Below are 16,890 nucleotides of genomic sequence, written 5' to 3'. Positions count from 1 at the left end.
AGTCGACGTGTGATACTTAGGTACCCCTACAAAAGAAAATTACTCCATATTGATTTCAAATGCGTGGTAAATTACAAAATATATTTAGCTTCCTTTCAGGGGAAGTTTTCTGAGATTCGGCTCCAAAATTCATTACAAAAACGATTCCATTAATTTTTCATACAAAATTCAGTTCGTGACACGCGTTTATTACATTTGGATTTCGGCGGTATGTCCGTCAATTAAAGTTACAGTCTAGTTCATTACTTCAGGATTTGATCGCGCTTATTTCATTATATGTAGGATCGCCGGTGAACAGTTCAATTGCCACACGAAAACAAGTTTAATGACTTTTATTCATACGGAAAAACAATAGGATTTTGGTGTTTTACATCTTCTTTAATTCAATTCACAGAAAGCAATTAACTTTAAGCCGGTGCCGTTCTGTGTGCGCTTTATGGCCACGAGCTCGTTGATTTTGTAGGTGAACTCCTTCTTGCGACCTTTGTTAAAGGATCTACGATTTTCCTGTTGAATTTTGGCAATGTTATCCTGCGCTTCCATACGAACGGTCTCTCTTTCTTGGTCCAATCCTTCTATACCGGCGTCTTCAAGGAATGTGTTCAGCTCCGTTACTTTGTTTGTTCTCATTTCAACGCCTGTCAATATCCTAAAAGGTGAGAATCTCGTGCTTCTTGGGCGTGTGCTGTTCATCACTTGCTGTACGACCTCTAGTTGTTTATACCAGCTACACGGTTTTTCTTGACAAAGCTTGGCTAACATTGGGATCACGATCTTGTGGATCCGCTCCACTTGACCATTTCCCCGGGGAACTCCGGTAGCTATCATCAGATGCTGTATGCCGTTCTCGTCACAATATTGTTTAAATGTATTTGCAATAAACGCTGCTCCTCTGTCCGATATTATACGCCTAGGGTTTCCAAACACTGCCGCTTGACGAGTTAGTCGATCAATAACTCCTTCAGCCGTTGTATTTTTTGTCGGGTGAAGCAAGACAAACTTAGAAAACGCATCGATCACAACGAGAATGTAATTGTAGTTCTTGCTGGTCTGCTCTATTGGTCCTACATGGTCAACATGATATGTTTCCAACGGCCTTTCGTCCTTGTTAATGGGTGTTAAGAAACCTTCCTTTTTGCCTGCCTTGACCTCAGAAATTATACATTCGACGCAACTCTTGACCACTCTTATTACTTTCTTCGACAAATCCGGTATGTAAAATGTCTTCACAACTGCCTCTTGAGTTCTTTTTGCAGAGAAATGTCCTTGCTTATGGGCCATGCGCATGATTTCTTCCTCCATCAGAGTCGGCACCACGATCAACTCTTTGATGGGATCCTTGTACAGTATGCCATGCTTAACGAAGAAGTCATCATACGTGCTGTTCTCAAGGGCTGCCATTACTGCCCGAACCCATTCATCCTGCGACTGTGCTTCCTGCAGTGTGTGATGCAAAGTGTCTTCCAGCATTAGACATGAAACTCGACTCAAGGCGTCCACGTGCCTCATTTTGCTGCCACTTTGATGTTCGATGACATAGTCGTAATCCTGGAGAAACAATGCCCAACGTGAAACTCTTAAAGGAATTTCGCCGCGCTTTTTCATCGTTAAAGCGAATGCATTGCAGTCGGTAATGATCTTGAATTTTATCCCCAGTAAATAGACCCGCCATTTCTTCAAAGCTTCGACTATAGCCAACACTTCGAGTTCGTAAGAGTGGTATTTCTCTTCAGCTGGCTTTGTCTTTCGGCTTAAGTATTGTATGGGGTGCAACTGTTGATCGTCCGGATCTTTTTGCAGGAGAACTTCTCCATAGCCGTGCATAGAAGCGTCTGTGTGTATCTCCGTCTGAGCTTTTTGATTATATAAACGTAACACCGGAGCAGATATCAAAGCTATTTTTAGCTGTTCGAATGCTGCGAGTTGTTCGTCGGCGAATCGGAATGGAATGTCCTTACGAAGCAAGTCAGAAAGTGGTTTGGCCTTCAACGCGAAGTCTGCAATGAATCGCCTAAAGTAGGATGTTAATCCGAGGAAACGCTGAAGACTCTTACGGTCATGTGGAAGCGAAAAGTTCTTGACTGCTTGCGTTTTGGCTTCAGATGGTCTTATAGTTCCTCCTTCGACAATATAACCCAAAAAGTCAACCTTTCCCTTGAGAAACTGACATTTGCTCCACTTAATTTTCAAATTAAACTCTGAAGCTCGGTTGAGGACACGCTCTAGCTTGTGGATTCCTTCGTTTACATCCTTAGAGGGAATAATGAGATCATCCATGTATGTTACGACTGTACCGTCTTGAACCATATCCAGTAGAATTGCATAAATGAATCTTGAAAATACAGCTGGTGAGTTAGATATTCCAAACGGGACATATAAGAACTCAAATTGCCCTGCATGTGTCACGAAAGATGTATACTTTCTCGAGTTTTGCTCAACTGGTACATGGAAAAATCCATTCGCTAAGTCAAGTGTTGTGAAAAGGCTGTTTCCTTGCAGTCTGTCAATGACATCATCTATAAGTGGCATCGGAAAATGATCCTTGGCAATCTTCGCGTTTAGCCGTCTATAGTCGCAACAAGGCCGCTTACTGCCATCTTTTTTCGGTACCAGGACAACAGGTGAGGCATACTCAGATGAACTTGGCTGGATAATCTTCTCTGATAGCCATTTCTCAACCTGGTTGTCTACGATCGACTTGTCTGCATGTGAAATGCGTCGAGGGCGTTCATAGATTGGATATTCGTCATTTAGCAAAATTTCCATTTGTATGGGACTGTCCTTTCTCTTCTCTGGCTTGTAGTTGTTTGTCAAATCTCTGACAGTTTTAGCAATTGATCTCTCCAGGTGAGCGACGTCGATCTCAGGCTCCTCACTTTCAGCAAACAGACACACCTGAGGGTATTCTTGAAATATATTTAGCTCTGGCTCAACTGATTTCTCTGTTGTAACGGACTCCTGGCTGTTATGGTTCTCTTTTGCTCGAAATTTTACGGACTTCTCTGAGAATATCAAGTCCACTTGCTTCAAAATGCTATTCCCGATGACTGCTGAATACTTAATATCATTTCTGCTAGCAACATGAATGTTTACGTCCAAACAAGCGTTGTCTACCGCCACTTGGGTTACAAAACTGCCTAGCGTATTTAACTCGCTGTTACAAATGCCGACCAGACTGTGCTTTTCATTAACGAGCTCGATATTTCCTAGCAACTCAACCACGTCATCACGGATAAGGCAGAGATCACAGCCTGTATCGATCAAAGCGGAAAATCGAACGCCATTACAGGAAATGTCCTTAAAAATGCATTTGCCACTGCTGCTAGCATGCTTCGTCATTGTGTTGGCGCTTTTCCCATCCTTCGTTTCAGCTACCCTAGAACCTGGACAATTCGATGCCTTGTGCCCCGGCTGTTCGCACCTGTAGCATTTAATGGGCTTGTTACACTCCTTTGCAAAATGTGAAGGATCTCCACACTTGAAACATTTTTTGAAATGCTGCTTGGTCACATCTGGCTTTTTGTCTTCGTTGGTATTATAAGATTTAGCCGTATTAAGCACTTGAGGGCGACTGCTACGAATTTTCTCATACACCTTTATTTTCTCCTTAAGTTCCTGCAGAGTCCTGGCCTGATACAAGTTGCTTTTGTTACCTCTCGAGTCGGGTATACCTTCGATGAAGTACTCTATAAGACTGGCATCATCCAAATTAACAGGCTTTCCTATTTCCATGAGCGAATACAGATACTCCTTGTAATCCTCATTTGGGCCTTTTCGTCGATTTTTCAGCATGCGGTTTACTTCAATTGCCGATACTTCAGATCCGAACTCAGCTTCTAGTGCTCGCTTTAGTGAAGACCACTTGGAAATGCCTGGCTGACTTCGAATGAATATTTTAGCTGCGCCTTTTAACAATTGCTTCGAATAAATAAACATTTGAAGATTATTCCATTGGACTGCTGCAGCATTATCTTCAAACTCCTGGATCCAGCAGTGTACAGACGGCTGGCTCGAACCATTGAACTGAGAAAGGGAGTCTTCTATATCGCGCAATGTAAATGAACTGCGACCTTCGCCTGGTGCAGATCTTGAGTCATGCATTGAAGTTGCATCCCCATAATCAGATTCCTCATCCTCAACTACCTCAGCTGACAAGTTGTAGTCTGTCTGCTTTCTACCGCTTGTAGCTAAATTAAGCAATGATAATTGCTCCTTCAACGCGTTCACGATTAACGCTAAAATTTCTTCCCTCTGCATTCTGTACTCGTTATTACTCTCTGCTTACAATGGTAACAATTTAACAAACTATAATGAATATTGGAACTTAATTTAGTGATTAGGTAATACAATGAATTTTTGTATAATATTATAGCTTTGAAAATACAAAATAAGTGATTCGGTTCGCTCACTCTCCGTTTCTGCAAAACAATGCACACCCTGTGCCGACGATGACGTTGGCGTTGACTCTCAGGCTATTTCACCAGAATTCGCTGTTTTTTCAGGCTTTTTCATCAGACTTGCGCTTTCCCAAAGCCAAGTTTTCGATGTCTCCTTCCTCCTTGCAGGACCTTTGCGCTGGATGCGCACCTTGCTACACCTCTCCGGTGTACACGATCTGCCAGTTAAAAGCTTTTCCTCCGCGTAAAACGCCTCTTCGTTGCTGATGCGCACACTCTGATTTTAACGAATCTTTGTGCCACGGTCGCTTCTCTGTTTTTTTCCCAAGTAAATCCCACTTCTGACACCAACTTTGTAGGATTGCCGGTGAACAGTTCAATTACCACACGAAAACAAGTTTAATGACTTTTATTCATACGGAAAAACAATAGGATTTTGGTGTTTTACATCTTCTTTAATTTAATTCAAAAAAGCGAGTACTTTTTACGATGATTCTTTTCGTGCAGTATCGATAGTAACATATTTGCAGAGTTGCAAGGGATATGTTTATGTTAATAGATTTGAATGTAATGTTAACGAAAATATACTAAAGTAAATGTCTAATGGCTAGGCAGAGCTATTATAGACTTGACCACTCCTTGTTTTCCTTTCTTTTCCCACATATATAAACGAGTATGTAATTCAAACTGAGAGAGCTCTAGTATAGGTTTTGCGGTTCAAATCTCTTGGGTTAGCTTTTATAATCAAGGTAAATCAATCGGTAGGGGTCATATCATCGCTTACTCATAAAAACTCGGCTAGGCCGTACTCACGAATCAGCTGCTTTCCTCCGTTGTCGACAGGCCTGAAGATGACGGTGTGCTGTTTTGGAATTTCCAGAAGTTAGGTAAATTAGATGATATGTACGACTATGATTGGGCGGCTTCATACAAGAGATTATGAACGTAGAGCTCGCCTGATCGTACTAATAATAGGGAATTTATACCTACAGTAATCTAGTCCTTGAAACGGAGTTCATCTGGCTGCTCGAAAGGTTATCCGCTGGGTCGCAACACACGAGGTGGCGCTCGAGGTAAGAAGCTAGAGGCGCTTCGGATCACGTGGCGCTCGAGGTTAGAAGCTAGAGGCGCTTCGGATCACGTGGCACGACCAATCTACGCCCAGCGAACTATGTCCAAGTGACCAGCGTGCAGCAGGCCGATGCGAACCGCGTGGGCAGACCAGCGGTCGGAAGCAAGAAAGTTTCAATCGGGATTACATTCTAGGGTTGTATGTTGTTGTTGTTCCGATAAGCTGGTTTATTTGGTTGGTTTTACGAGTATTATGTGAGTTTTAATAATCCTCCAACAGCAGAGTGTTGGTCGTGGGACGCGCAGCTGCTGGCGGATGCGAAAGCGTGGCGTCAACTTGACCGATGCTGGCAGCCTTCAGATATTTGCCGCAGGTGGCTCCTACGGCTTCGGCAGCAACTACTGTTGGGGTTTTCTGTTGTACAGCAGCAAATGCGGTTGGGTTTTCTGTTGTACAGCAGCAAAAGCCACAGGCGTGGACGCCGCGTGGGCTGCCTGTCGTTGGCTAGGCGATCTGCAGATGATTAGGTTAGGGACGATCGTATTCGGTAACTTTTAGGAATAAATACCTATTAATATCACCACACTAAACCGGGATTGGATGCAAACGACGAGGTCGACTTGCAGAAGATGGTCGCTATCCAGCGCGAGAGTTCTTTTCACTTATATCACCACTTTTTATAAGCAATTTAATTTTTACGTCTGGCTTCGCCGAATGGTTGTGAAAAGAGAACGCTGGAAGCACGGGAAGTTGGCTGCGATGGTTGGAAGTTTGACGTTCACATGGTTGCCGTATAGGCTGTTCGGGGCGAATACCAAATATGGGTCCTACCAACTTAGCTAACTTAGGGTTACCAGAGGGGTTGTATAGCGCTCGATAACGTCTTCTAAAAATCGCACCCTCACAAGTCCAACTTTAAAAACCGTTATCTTCCAAAAAAAATTGTTTGTTTTGTTTTGTGCCTGTTTTCGTAATAGTTGAACATTTCTAAAACTGCTGCTTAAAGCTCATCGACCTCAAAAATAGTTCAACTTTTGCTAAAAGTCCCGCTAGATTGGCAAAATCTTACACTGTGGGCCGCCGCCGAAGCAGAAATAGGCCGATTCAGGGCATTATACGAAGAATATGAAATGACCTTACTTCGAGAAAACGACGCTCAAATGAGCCTAAATCTATCGCTCCCACCAATCAAGATTCCTTAATTTGGTGGGGAATATCAGATACAGCCTGTAACGAACTGATTTTGTAGGTCTGCTCGCTACGAGATTCGTGCGGCTAGCTCAGAGAAGTTATGTGTTCGTCCCACCAAATTTATATAAACGTGACCGCCCAATAGATCAGTGAGAAAGCACAGAATTCACGGGTTCGAATTGGGTTTATTGCGGGTATGATTACAGCGGGCTTGGTGGCTCGGTTGGCCTTGGTGTCGCCACTCGTGGTCCTCGGTGCCTCCTAGTGATGCTTGTCTCTCCACGACGGTGCGTCGCCTCGGTGATCCCCTTCCTCGTTGACTCCGTGCTCCGGTCTTGTAGCTCCCTGTAGCTCCCCGTGGACGCTCGGCGATGTTCTGCTCCGATGCGTTGACTCGCCGACCAGACGTAGCGCCTCGGACTCGCAAGAAGATCAGCCGTGTGGGCTTAGGGAAGCGTCACCGTTCTCAGACTAGGGTCAACAGGAGCTGCGCTCTACAGGACAACGCCTATAGACACACAACCGCCTGTCCCTGGCTCTGTCCCGGATGGTCCCACTAGGCTCTTGCTTGGATCGCGCTGACAGTCTAGGTGGACACCTGGAGGCTGCCTAGTGCTTCACCTTGCTTTACGCCTGGTGTAAACGAACGTTCCACCCTGGCCTCACCCGCTAGCTCGTTCGTGACGTTTCCGAGCAGCTCGAACGTCTCGACGTAGCGATCTTGCTCCTTGTAGGCTCCCACCGCGCTGCTTCCGACGACTTGACTTGTGTTTTCACTTGTAGATTACTTGGCACTGATTGACTGACTTATTCACTTTGATATCTTGACTGATCTTGACGGACTGATTCCTTGTGATCGACTGATCCAGTTGCCAGCGCCCGGCGGCTTTATATAGGGCCTCCGGGAACCGTTATTTCCCTTTTGCGTGGTCCCTGTTTGACACACTTGTCCTTCACGCACGGCCTTAAATTGTTCTTCTGCATGCTGCTGCCGTCCCGCTGATTCTGTCGTTGCATGTGGCACGCCTGTGTGCCGCTCCGCTGCTGCGATGTGGCACTCATCCTCCTGATCCAAAGTTCACGGCAGAGTCCAAAGTCCGGTGCAGTTCCGTTATTTCCTTTTGCACCCACGGCACTTTGGCTCTGCCTGCGAAGTCTCCACTTTCTCACTCTCCGCCATGACTCTCCAAACTCTCTTTGTGAGAGTTCTCTCTCTTGACCTCGAAGTCTCCGAACTCTCACTCTACACTTCTCGGTCTCCAAACTCTCTTCTACACTTCTCGGTCTCCAAACTCTCTTCTACACTTCTCGGTCTCCAAACTCTCTTCGCCGCGCCGCTACTACGCTAATTTGCCGCGTAACTGCTAAGCGGACGGCCATCCGTTATTCTAGCTGCTGCTATTTGTGATGAGTTATTCAACTCCTCACCTTCCCCCCTTACTTCGGGAAATTTTTAAAGAAGACTTGTGTATCCTAGCTATTGAGTCCTTGCGCTGCTTCTGCCGCTTCCCTCGGCGCTCCCCCGCTGCTCCATCGTTGCTCCCTCGACGCTTCCTCGACGCTTTCAACTCAAAGAGTTTCTACGGCGCAAGTCGGCATCTCTGCAGCAATTTTGAAACTCCCGCGCCGATCCTCCATCTGGTGCCACTGGGCATCGATAACCATCGGCTATCGATATGCCAGCGGGCACGTAGTTTGAATTTCCCGCGACGATCTCTGATCTGGTTCCGCTCGGAACCGATATTCATAATCTATTGATATCATCCGCTATCGATATCGCAGGTGTAGCGTTTCCACCTGATCGCAGCGATATTCACCATGATATTTCCATTTAGCTTGTGCCCATCGATCGCACTATCGTCCAGTGCCAATCGACCGCCTTATCGAGGCGCCCCGTCCCTAGTACATGGTGAATTTGCACAATTTTCTGTAAGTGCCGATTTTACTGGATTTATTTTTGTGTTTTCTTTCCTTATTCATCCCTCTCTTTTCAGATGCTGCAACTATGCCCTTCTTTGCCCTTGGGTTTTTAGGTCAATGCCCCTAACAGGTTCGGCTGCGGCTGCACCGTAGGTTGTCGCGCTCTGTCAGAATAAGGGTTTGTTTACCCGTGGTGAGTTGCCAATTTAGCTGGACCGGCACTCACTTTTGTTTGCATTTCAGGGTTTTCCGGTGATTTGGTTGTGCTTGTTTTCTGTTCGGAGTGCTCAGCTGGCTACGATATACCCCCAAAGCTGTACCGTCTCCCCCCTTTCTTCGGGATAAGAAGAGTAGGTCTTCCGCGCATATTTTTTTTTTCCTTTGGTGTTGTCCCTCTGCCTGTACTGTGTGTCCTTGTGTATTCTGGTATCCTTGGCGTTGCCTCGGCGTATCCCTGGAGTTTCCTCGGCAATTCACTGGCGTTTCCTCGGCCGTTTCCAGGAGTTTCCTCGGCGGTTCCTTGGCGTGTCCTCTGCTGTTTCCTGGCGTTTCCTCGGATGGTCCATGGAGTTTCCTCGGCGGTTCCCTGGCGTGTCCTCGGCTGTTTCCTGGCGTTTTCTCGGATGGTCCATGGAGTTTCCTCGGCAGTTCCCTGGCTTGTCCTCGGCTGTTTCCTGGCGTTTCCTCGGATGGTCCATTGGGTCTTCAATGTTGTTGTTTCTCGGTTGCGTCTGCCTGATGCTGTTGATCGTTTGTGTCTTGTGTTTGTTGCTGTTTGAGCTCGCCTACATGTATGGTCCGTTCTTTCTTTGTGTTTACGTTCCGTATTTTGCAGATCACCGGTGAGACGAAGTCTACGACCTGGTAGGGCCCGTCGTACCTAGGTACCAATTTTGCGGCAAACCCTTCTGCAGCTTTTGACAGGTGGTGTTCTTTGGCCCAGGCTACGTCGCCCACCGCCGGCGTCCATTGCCTCCTCCTTAGGTTGTAATACCTAGCCTGGTCCTGGGAGGCCTTCTCCAGATTCCGCCTTACGATCTCAAAGATCTCCTTTAGTTTCTGGGCTTTTCATCCGGGGTTTCCGTGGCTCGTCCGGTGCCTAAGGTTTCTTTGTCGTATAGGGCGCTCGGTAGTCGTGGCTCCCTGCCTTGGGAAAGAAACGATGGGGTGTATCCAGTGGATTCCGATATGCTTGAGTTGACGGCCAGCATGATCTCAGGCCACTTTTCGTCCCACGTTCTCTGATCTCGTCCTGCGAACTGAGCAATCATTGTTTTGACCGTCCTATTTTTTGAAAATGCGACTCGCAAACTGCACTCCGTTGTCCGTTATGACCACCTTTGGGGCCCCATACCTTGCGATTATACGCTCCCTAAACGCTTTCTTAAGCGATTCGGCTGTCGCACTGCGTAGCGGCACTAGTTCCGTCCATTTAGAGAACCTGTCTATGAGCACTAGTAACATTGAATTGCCGTGCTTCGATCGTGGTAGGGGTCCAACGAAATCCGCGCATACTGTTGCCCATGGTTCTTCTGGCACTTGGGTTAGCATTTTGCTCGCCGCCTGCATTTGATTCGGCTTGAATCTCATGCAGGTTTCGCATTTCCTTACGTGGGCTCTGGCGTCTCTATGCATACCTGGCCAGTAGTATCGGGCTGCCAGTCGAGCTATTGTACTTCGGCTTCCTACGTGCCCAGCTGCTGGTGAGTCGTGGTTTTCTTTCAGCACCGTTTCCCGTAGAGCTCTTGGGACGCACATCTTCCATGTAACAACATCCTCACTGCCCGCTCTATGTGGTATGCTTCTGTACAGATTCTAGCCTTCCATAACGTAGTCCGGGATCGCCCAGACAATTGCCAAGCATTCCTATTCTGTCGTTGAGTAGTTCTTCTCAGCGCTGTAGAGCGTCCGGCTTGAATAGGATATGACCTTCTCCCCTCTTTCCGTGTCTTGGGTTAATATCGCTCCGATGCCGTAATCGCTGGCGTCCGTTTGCAGGGTGAACGTTTTGTTGAAATCCGGGCATGCTAATACCGGATCTGCAAGTCTAGCCTTAACTTCCTCGAACGCCATCTGGTGCTCTGTGTCCATTCCCATTTACTGCCTTTGCGTAATAAGTCATTCAATGGTTTGACTATTTTGGCAAAATCTGGCACAAATCGGCGGTACCACGACGCTACTCCCAGGTATTGCCTGGGCGATCGGCGATGGCCGCTACTTTCTCCGGATCTGTACCTATTCCTTCGCTAGTCACTCGGTGTCCTAGGTACAGCAGCTCTTTCTTGAAAAATTGGCACTTTACCGGGTTAATCCTGAGGTTTGCTTCCTTTAGGCGTCGGAACACTTCTTTTAGGTTTTCTGTGTGTTTCTCCAGCGTGCGTCCGATCACTATGATGTCATCTTGGTAGGGGAATGCATGCGGTGACATTTCGTGTCCGATTACTTGGTCCAGAACTCGTTGGAACGTTGCGGACGCCGAGTGTAGACCAAACGGCATTACCCTCCACTGGAATAGCCCTTTGCCTGGCACTGTGAAAGCCGTGTATTGCCTGCTGCTTTCTTCCTGTGGGATTTGCCAGTATCCATCCTTCAGGTCCAGGCTGCTTATGTACCGCGCCTTTTTAAGCTGATCTAGGATGTAGTTTATGCGGGGCATAGGGTAGGCGTCCTTTACAGACTTCGCGTTGATCTGCCTGAAGTCTACGCATAGTCTCCACTTGCCTGTCTTCTTTCTCACCATCACGATAGGGGAGCTGTATGGGCTCTTTGAATGCTCTATGAACCCCATTTGAAGGAGCTCGTCTACCTTCGCATTGATTTCCCCTTGAACTTTTGGATTCTTGGGGTAGTATTGCTGCTTGATAGGTTTGTCGTCCTTCATCGTGATCTGGTGCTCTGCCATGTTTGATGTTCCCGTCATGGTATTGAAGTCCGCTAGTTCTTTCTCCAGGAATTCCGTTGTGTCGTTGTCCTCAGTTGTCTCTTGCATGACTGCCACTGATAGCTTTTCCTCGAGCCACCCATTGTGTTGGGTTCTGGCTGGTATTTTTATTTCGTGTCCAGCACACCTTATCTCCGTTCCGACTTGCGTGACGAAATTCCATTCTAACACCAACGAATCCACTACCCCTGGTAGTATCAGCAGGCTCATGGTCAATCGCTTATTTCCGAATGCGATTTCTACCTCCAGCTGTGCATTGATTCCGCCGCATCTCCCGTCTGCCAACCTAACTTGCCGTCTTGTTCTTGTGATCTTTCCAAGGGCAGCCAGGCTGTCCGCCAGTTCCTCGCTTATGAAGCTCGCTGTTGCCCCGGTGTCGATTGTGGCTTTATACGTGCCTCCACCAATCGTTACCGCTGCGGACAACTGCTGCTCCTCCTCGATCAGACTGCCAGTTAGTTTGGAGAGGTAGCATTTTGCGATCCCCGCCCGCCTCTCTGCGGCTGAGATCGCTGACCATTTCCCGCTCCTTGGCAGCACTCGACGCTCCTGATACCCACTTTGCCGCACACCGAGCAGAACAACAAACGCTGGTTTCGGCAGCCGCGTTCCCAGTGTCCGTGGCCGCCGCACTTTCGGCAGGCCTCCTGGGGGTCTGTGATGTGGGTGCTCTCCCGTGGTCTCTGCGTTGTGATTTGTGGCCTCCACAAAGGGTTTGTTGCCTCTGTTGGTGTTGTATCGGCGCCCGCTGGCGTTCATACGGTGGGTTGGTTGCCTGCTGTTGGTGGGATTGTATCCATTGACTGTTCCCACGGGGTTCCTGGTCGCCAGTGTCCTCGCATCGTCTCCACATCGTTTGTGCCTGAGCTGCTGGTTTTTCCGTGGCGAATTTGTTTTCCTGGGCAAATGTCTCCCGTTCCTTCTCCAGTTCCTCAAACTCGTCGGCTAGGTCCATGTGTGTATCCAGGTCTGCCACTGTGTATGCTCTGAGGGCGATCTTTAGGTTCGGTGTGCAGTTCTGCCGGATGATGCTGAGGGCCTCTGTCGGCGAATAATTAAGTGGCCTCATCATTGCCTGTATGTCGATCATGTAGTCCTTAAACGTCTCCCCGTAGCCTTGCTTCCTCTGCTTGACTTTGTCCGAAAGTGTGGAGAAAAAGTCTCTCGACAGGAAGTATGTGTTAAAGCTCTGGATGAATTCCGCCCAGGTTTGCCACTGTTTGTTGTTGGAGATGAACCACTTCAATGCCCTCCCCTTCAGTAGTTCTGGCATGGCGCGGGGAATCATATCCAAATCCAGACCGTATGTATTTGCGGACCACTCCACTTGCTCCAGAAACTCGAACGGTTTCTCAATGCCGTCGAACTTAAACGACCATTCGCGGACTTGTTTCGCAACCTTTGCATAATCTGGCTGGCTGGGTGTCGGAGTCGGAGTCCGTACCGGTGCTGCTGTTTTCTGTACGCACTCTGTCTCTTTCTTTTCCGGGCTCGGCACTCTTTTCTGTGCCTCCTTTTGCATGTTGTCGATGCTCAGGCTTGCCAATAGGTCTTCCCCTTCGGCGGGAGTCAATGTAATGCTTGGGGCTGTTTTCTCGGAGTATGCTGCCTCTAGCTCGACCCAGATCCCGGCATGTTTCGGGTCGTTCTCCGTCTCAGAAAAGTATTCTGACAATGCCTTCCTTTTGTCGTCTGTTCTTCCTTCCGATGTTTAGCCTCTCTGCGACGTAGGCAAAATCCTCTGTCTTGAGGCGGTAAATCCATTTCTTCCCCATTCTGCTTTACGTTGCTTTCACTGCTGGGGCAATCACGTTTTGGGCGCCAGATGTAACGAACTGATTTTGTAGGTCTGCTCGCTACGAGATTCGTGCGGCTAGCTCAGAGAAGTTATGTGTTCGTCCCACCAAATTTATATAAACGTGACCGCCCAATAGATCAGTGAGAAAGTACAGAATTCACGGGTTCGAATTGGGTTTATTGCGGGTATGATTACAGCGGGCTTGGTGGCTCGGTTGGCCTTGGTGTCGCCACTCGTGGTCCTCGGTGCCTCCTAGTGATGCTCGTCTCTCCACGACGGTGCGTCGCCTCGGTGACCGCCTTCCTCGTTGACTCCGTGCTCCGGTCTTGTAGCTCCCTGTAGCTCCCCGTGGACGCTCGGCGATGTTCTGCTACGATGCGTTGACTCGTCGACCACACGTAGCGACTCGGACTCGCAAGGAGATCAGCCGTGTAGGCTTAGGGAAGCGTCACCGTTCTCAGACTAGGGTGAACAGGAGCTGCGCTCTACAGGACAACGCCTATAGACAGACACACAACCGCCTGTCCCTGGCTTTGTCCCGGATGGTCCCACTAGGCTTTTGCTCGGATCGCGCTAACAGTCTAGGTGGTCACCTGGAGGCTCCCTAGTGCTTCGCCTTGCTTTACGCCTGGTGTAAACGAACGTTCCATCCTGGCCTCACCCGCTAGCTCGTTCGTGACGTTTCCGTGCAGCTCGATGTCCCATGCTCTGCTCCGGGATGCGCTGGTTGTGAGGTTGAACGTAGCGTGGCTTTTGGTACTTGGGGTTACGGACACGCCGGTCACGGCTCGTAAAACCGTGGGTCTTTCTAGGCCAGCGCCTTGAACTGACAAACGGTCTGTTCTCTCTAGGACAGCGCCTTGAAATCACGACGGGCCTAGTCGCTCTAGGACAGCGCCTTGAAATGACCAACGGCCTGTTCTCTCTAGGACAGCGCCTTGAGATGACAAACGGTCTGTTCACTCTGAGGGACACGCCAGACGCAATGCGAGGCTTTAGTCGGACAGGAGTAGGAACAGTTTGCCTTGACTTAGCCGTATGATGCCCTCCGGACCTCAGCTACCTGTGTCTCAATTCGGAGATTCCTGATGATATAATCCCGAACGTCTCGACGTAGCGATCTTGCTCCTTGTAGGCTCCCACGGCGCTGCTTCCGACGACTTGACTTGTGTTTTCACTTGTAGATTACTTGGCACTGATTGACTGACTTATTCACCTTGCTATCTTGACTGATCTTGACGGACTGATTCCTTGTGATCGACTGATCCAGTTGCCAGCGCCCGGCGGCTTTATATAGGGCCTCCGGGAACCGTTATTTCCCTTTTGCGCTCTTCCCGCTGAATCTCTTCACTCCAGGTCCAAAGTCCGTGGTCCCTGTTTGACCCACTTGTCCTTCACGCACGGCCTTAAATTGTTCTTCTGCATGCTGCTGCCGTCCCGCTGATTCTGTTCTTGCATGTGGCACGTCTGTGTGCCGCTCCGCTGCTGCGATGTGGCACTCATCCTCCTGGTCCAAGGTTCACGGCAGAGTCCAAAGTCCGGTGCAGTTCCGTTATTTCCTTTTGCACCCACGGCACTTTGGCTCTGCCTGCGAAGTCTCCACTTTCTCACTCTCCGCCATGACTCTCCAAACTCTCTTTGTGAGAGTTCTTTCTCTTGACCTCGAAGTCTCCGAACTCTCACTCTACACTTCTCGGTCTCCAAACTCTCTTCTACACTTCTCGGTCTCCAAACTCTCTTCGCCGCGCCGCTACTACGCTAATTTGCCGCGTAACTGCTATGCTGCCGGCCATCCGTTATTCTAGCTGCTGCTATTTGTGATGAGTTATTCAACTCCTCACAAGCCTTCTCACAAGCTGGATATGAGGACACCTGGAAAAGACTAAAACTGAGGTACCAAAACGGCATAATATTAGTGTTTGCTGCAATAGGAAAAATAATCGATCACATGCCCATCAACGGGACTGCACAACAGCTTCGAGCACTACACGATACAGTGCAGAAGACTTTAAGCACACTCAAAAATCTCGATATCAGCACTAAATCATGGGATCCAATCCTTAGTTTTCTTAACAGAAAAAAACTAGACCATGAGAGCCTAGCCGCACTGGAAAATTCAGCCGATGCACCAACTGAAATTCCAGTCTTAATGAGTGTACTGACGTTTATTGAGCGCCGCGCTTGCCTGTTTGAGACGATAAACGCACAACCTACAACAACACTCCGCAATCCATCAGTCAACAACGAAGAGAGCTGCAAGATTTGTCACCTAGGACCACATTACATAAGGGCTTGTATCCGTTTTCAAGAAATGGATCCTAAAACGCGGCGCCAAGTTATTATTCAAGTAGGAGGATGCACAAATTGCTTGTCTACAGCTCATAAGGTCGAAGTCTGTAAATCATCATTCAACTGTCGAGTCTGCCAGCAACGGCATCATACAATGCTACATAAGGTGACCGACATCACGCCTTAATTGAGGGTACCCCTCAATGGGGGGGGGGGAGATTGTTTGGTCTCAATGTTGCTCAACAAGACCAACTACCAACAAATCAAGCAGTACTACAACTACAGTTTGGTAACAGTACCAGGCGTCCAGTTGCACCCACGGCAGATAATAAGTGCTGATCAGCATATTCTACATAGTCAATGTCAACGGTTGACTCGATGTCTCACTGACCCGCCAAGCGGTCAGCACATTCTGCAGTGTCAGCCGATCCAACTACGCTAACAGCTCCCATAGTCAAAACATACTGACCTACTCCAGAATACAACCCATTCCACTATTCTTTACACTTAACTTCCTCAACTCCAAGTAGTATATAACCGTGTACCAAGCTCACAATAAATCAGTTATCAACACATCTTATAACTCCGCGGTCTTCCTTTCTGACCTCCGGGAAGAGGCCTTGTATACAAACTTATACAATAAAAACACCTCTTAACGAGGTAAAAAACTAGTGACGATCGCACCTTCAACATACAAAAGTTCTGATATCAACATTTGTGACGAAAAATTATTACACTCGGCATTAAATAGACTTTCTAATATTTTCTCATTCGGCCGGCCCTAGCAAACTATTCCAGCCTTTTTCCCTTCACAGGCATTTTCTATTGCAGCGTGCCGAATAAAAAAATATTAGAAAGTCTATTTAATGACGAGTGTAATAATTTTTCGTCACAAATGTTGATATCAGAACTTTTGTATGTTGAAGGTGCGAGCGTCACTAGTTTTTTACCTCGTTAAGAGGTCTTTTTATTTGATATCAGAAGTTTTTGTTTGTTTACATTTGCTCTCATAGGAGCTAATATATACATTTAAATTTAAATTGGTCAATCATAATTTGTAAGCCATTGTATTTAAACAAATTAAGTTAAAAAGTATTTCAAAATACCTTTTAAACGAGGTATGGCACATGTCTGTACCTTTAGTAGTGTAGAACTTACAAACTAACGAAATTTAGCCATTTTTAGCTTTTTTCCCGCTAAAGTAGCGGCTTTTTCCAAAAGTCGTAGAACAAAAGATTCCTATATGGAACTCTTAAGTGCAAATTTACTGATTCCATGACCC

At 47.5% G+C, this 16,890-nt stretch overlaps 1 protein-coding gene and 1 long non-coding RNA gene across 4 annotated transcripts in view; one reads left to right on the top strand and one right to left on the bottom strand.

Annotated features, from left to right (window-relative positions):
* The window catches only part of LOC138912471 (uncharacterized), a 243,488-nt gene that overhangs the window by 51,380 nt on the left and 175,218 nt on the right, over positions 1-16,890 (bottom strand). Inside the window, exon 3 of one of the 3 annotated variants that reach the window (XM_070213380.1) lies at positions 15,063-15,207. The exons of the other annotated variants lie outside the window; for them this stretch is intronic. Coding sequence (XP_070069481.1) covers positions 15,078-15,207 — 130 coding nt within the window. The 3' untranslated portion in view covers positions 15,063-15,077. Of the gene's footprint in view, positions 1-15,062; positions 15,208-16,890 lie in introns of those variants that run through there. 3 annotated transcript variants of the gene reach the window in all.
* Positions 1-16,890, top strand: part of LOC138912474 (uncharacterized) — a 199,026-nt gene that overhangs the window by 129,673 nt on the left and 52,463 nt on the right. The gene's annotated exons all lie outside the window — the stretch shown is intronic.

This window comes from Drosophila takahashii, chromosome 2R, assembly GCF_030179915.1.
Source record: "Drosophila takahashii strain IR98-3 E-12201 chromosome 2R, DtakHiC1v2, whole genome shotgun sequence".
In the NCBI taxonomy this organism is placed as follows: domain Eukaryota; kingdom Metazoa; phylum Arthropoda; class Insecta; order Diptera; family Drosophilidae; genus Drosophila; species Drosophila takahashii.
The sequence above is the reverse complement of the archived record's forward strand: the minus strand, read 5'-3'. Positions and strand labels throughout refer to the sequence as shown.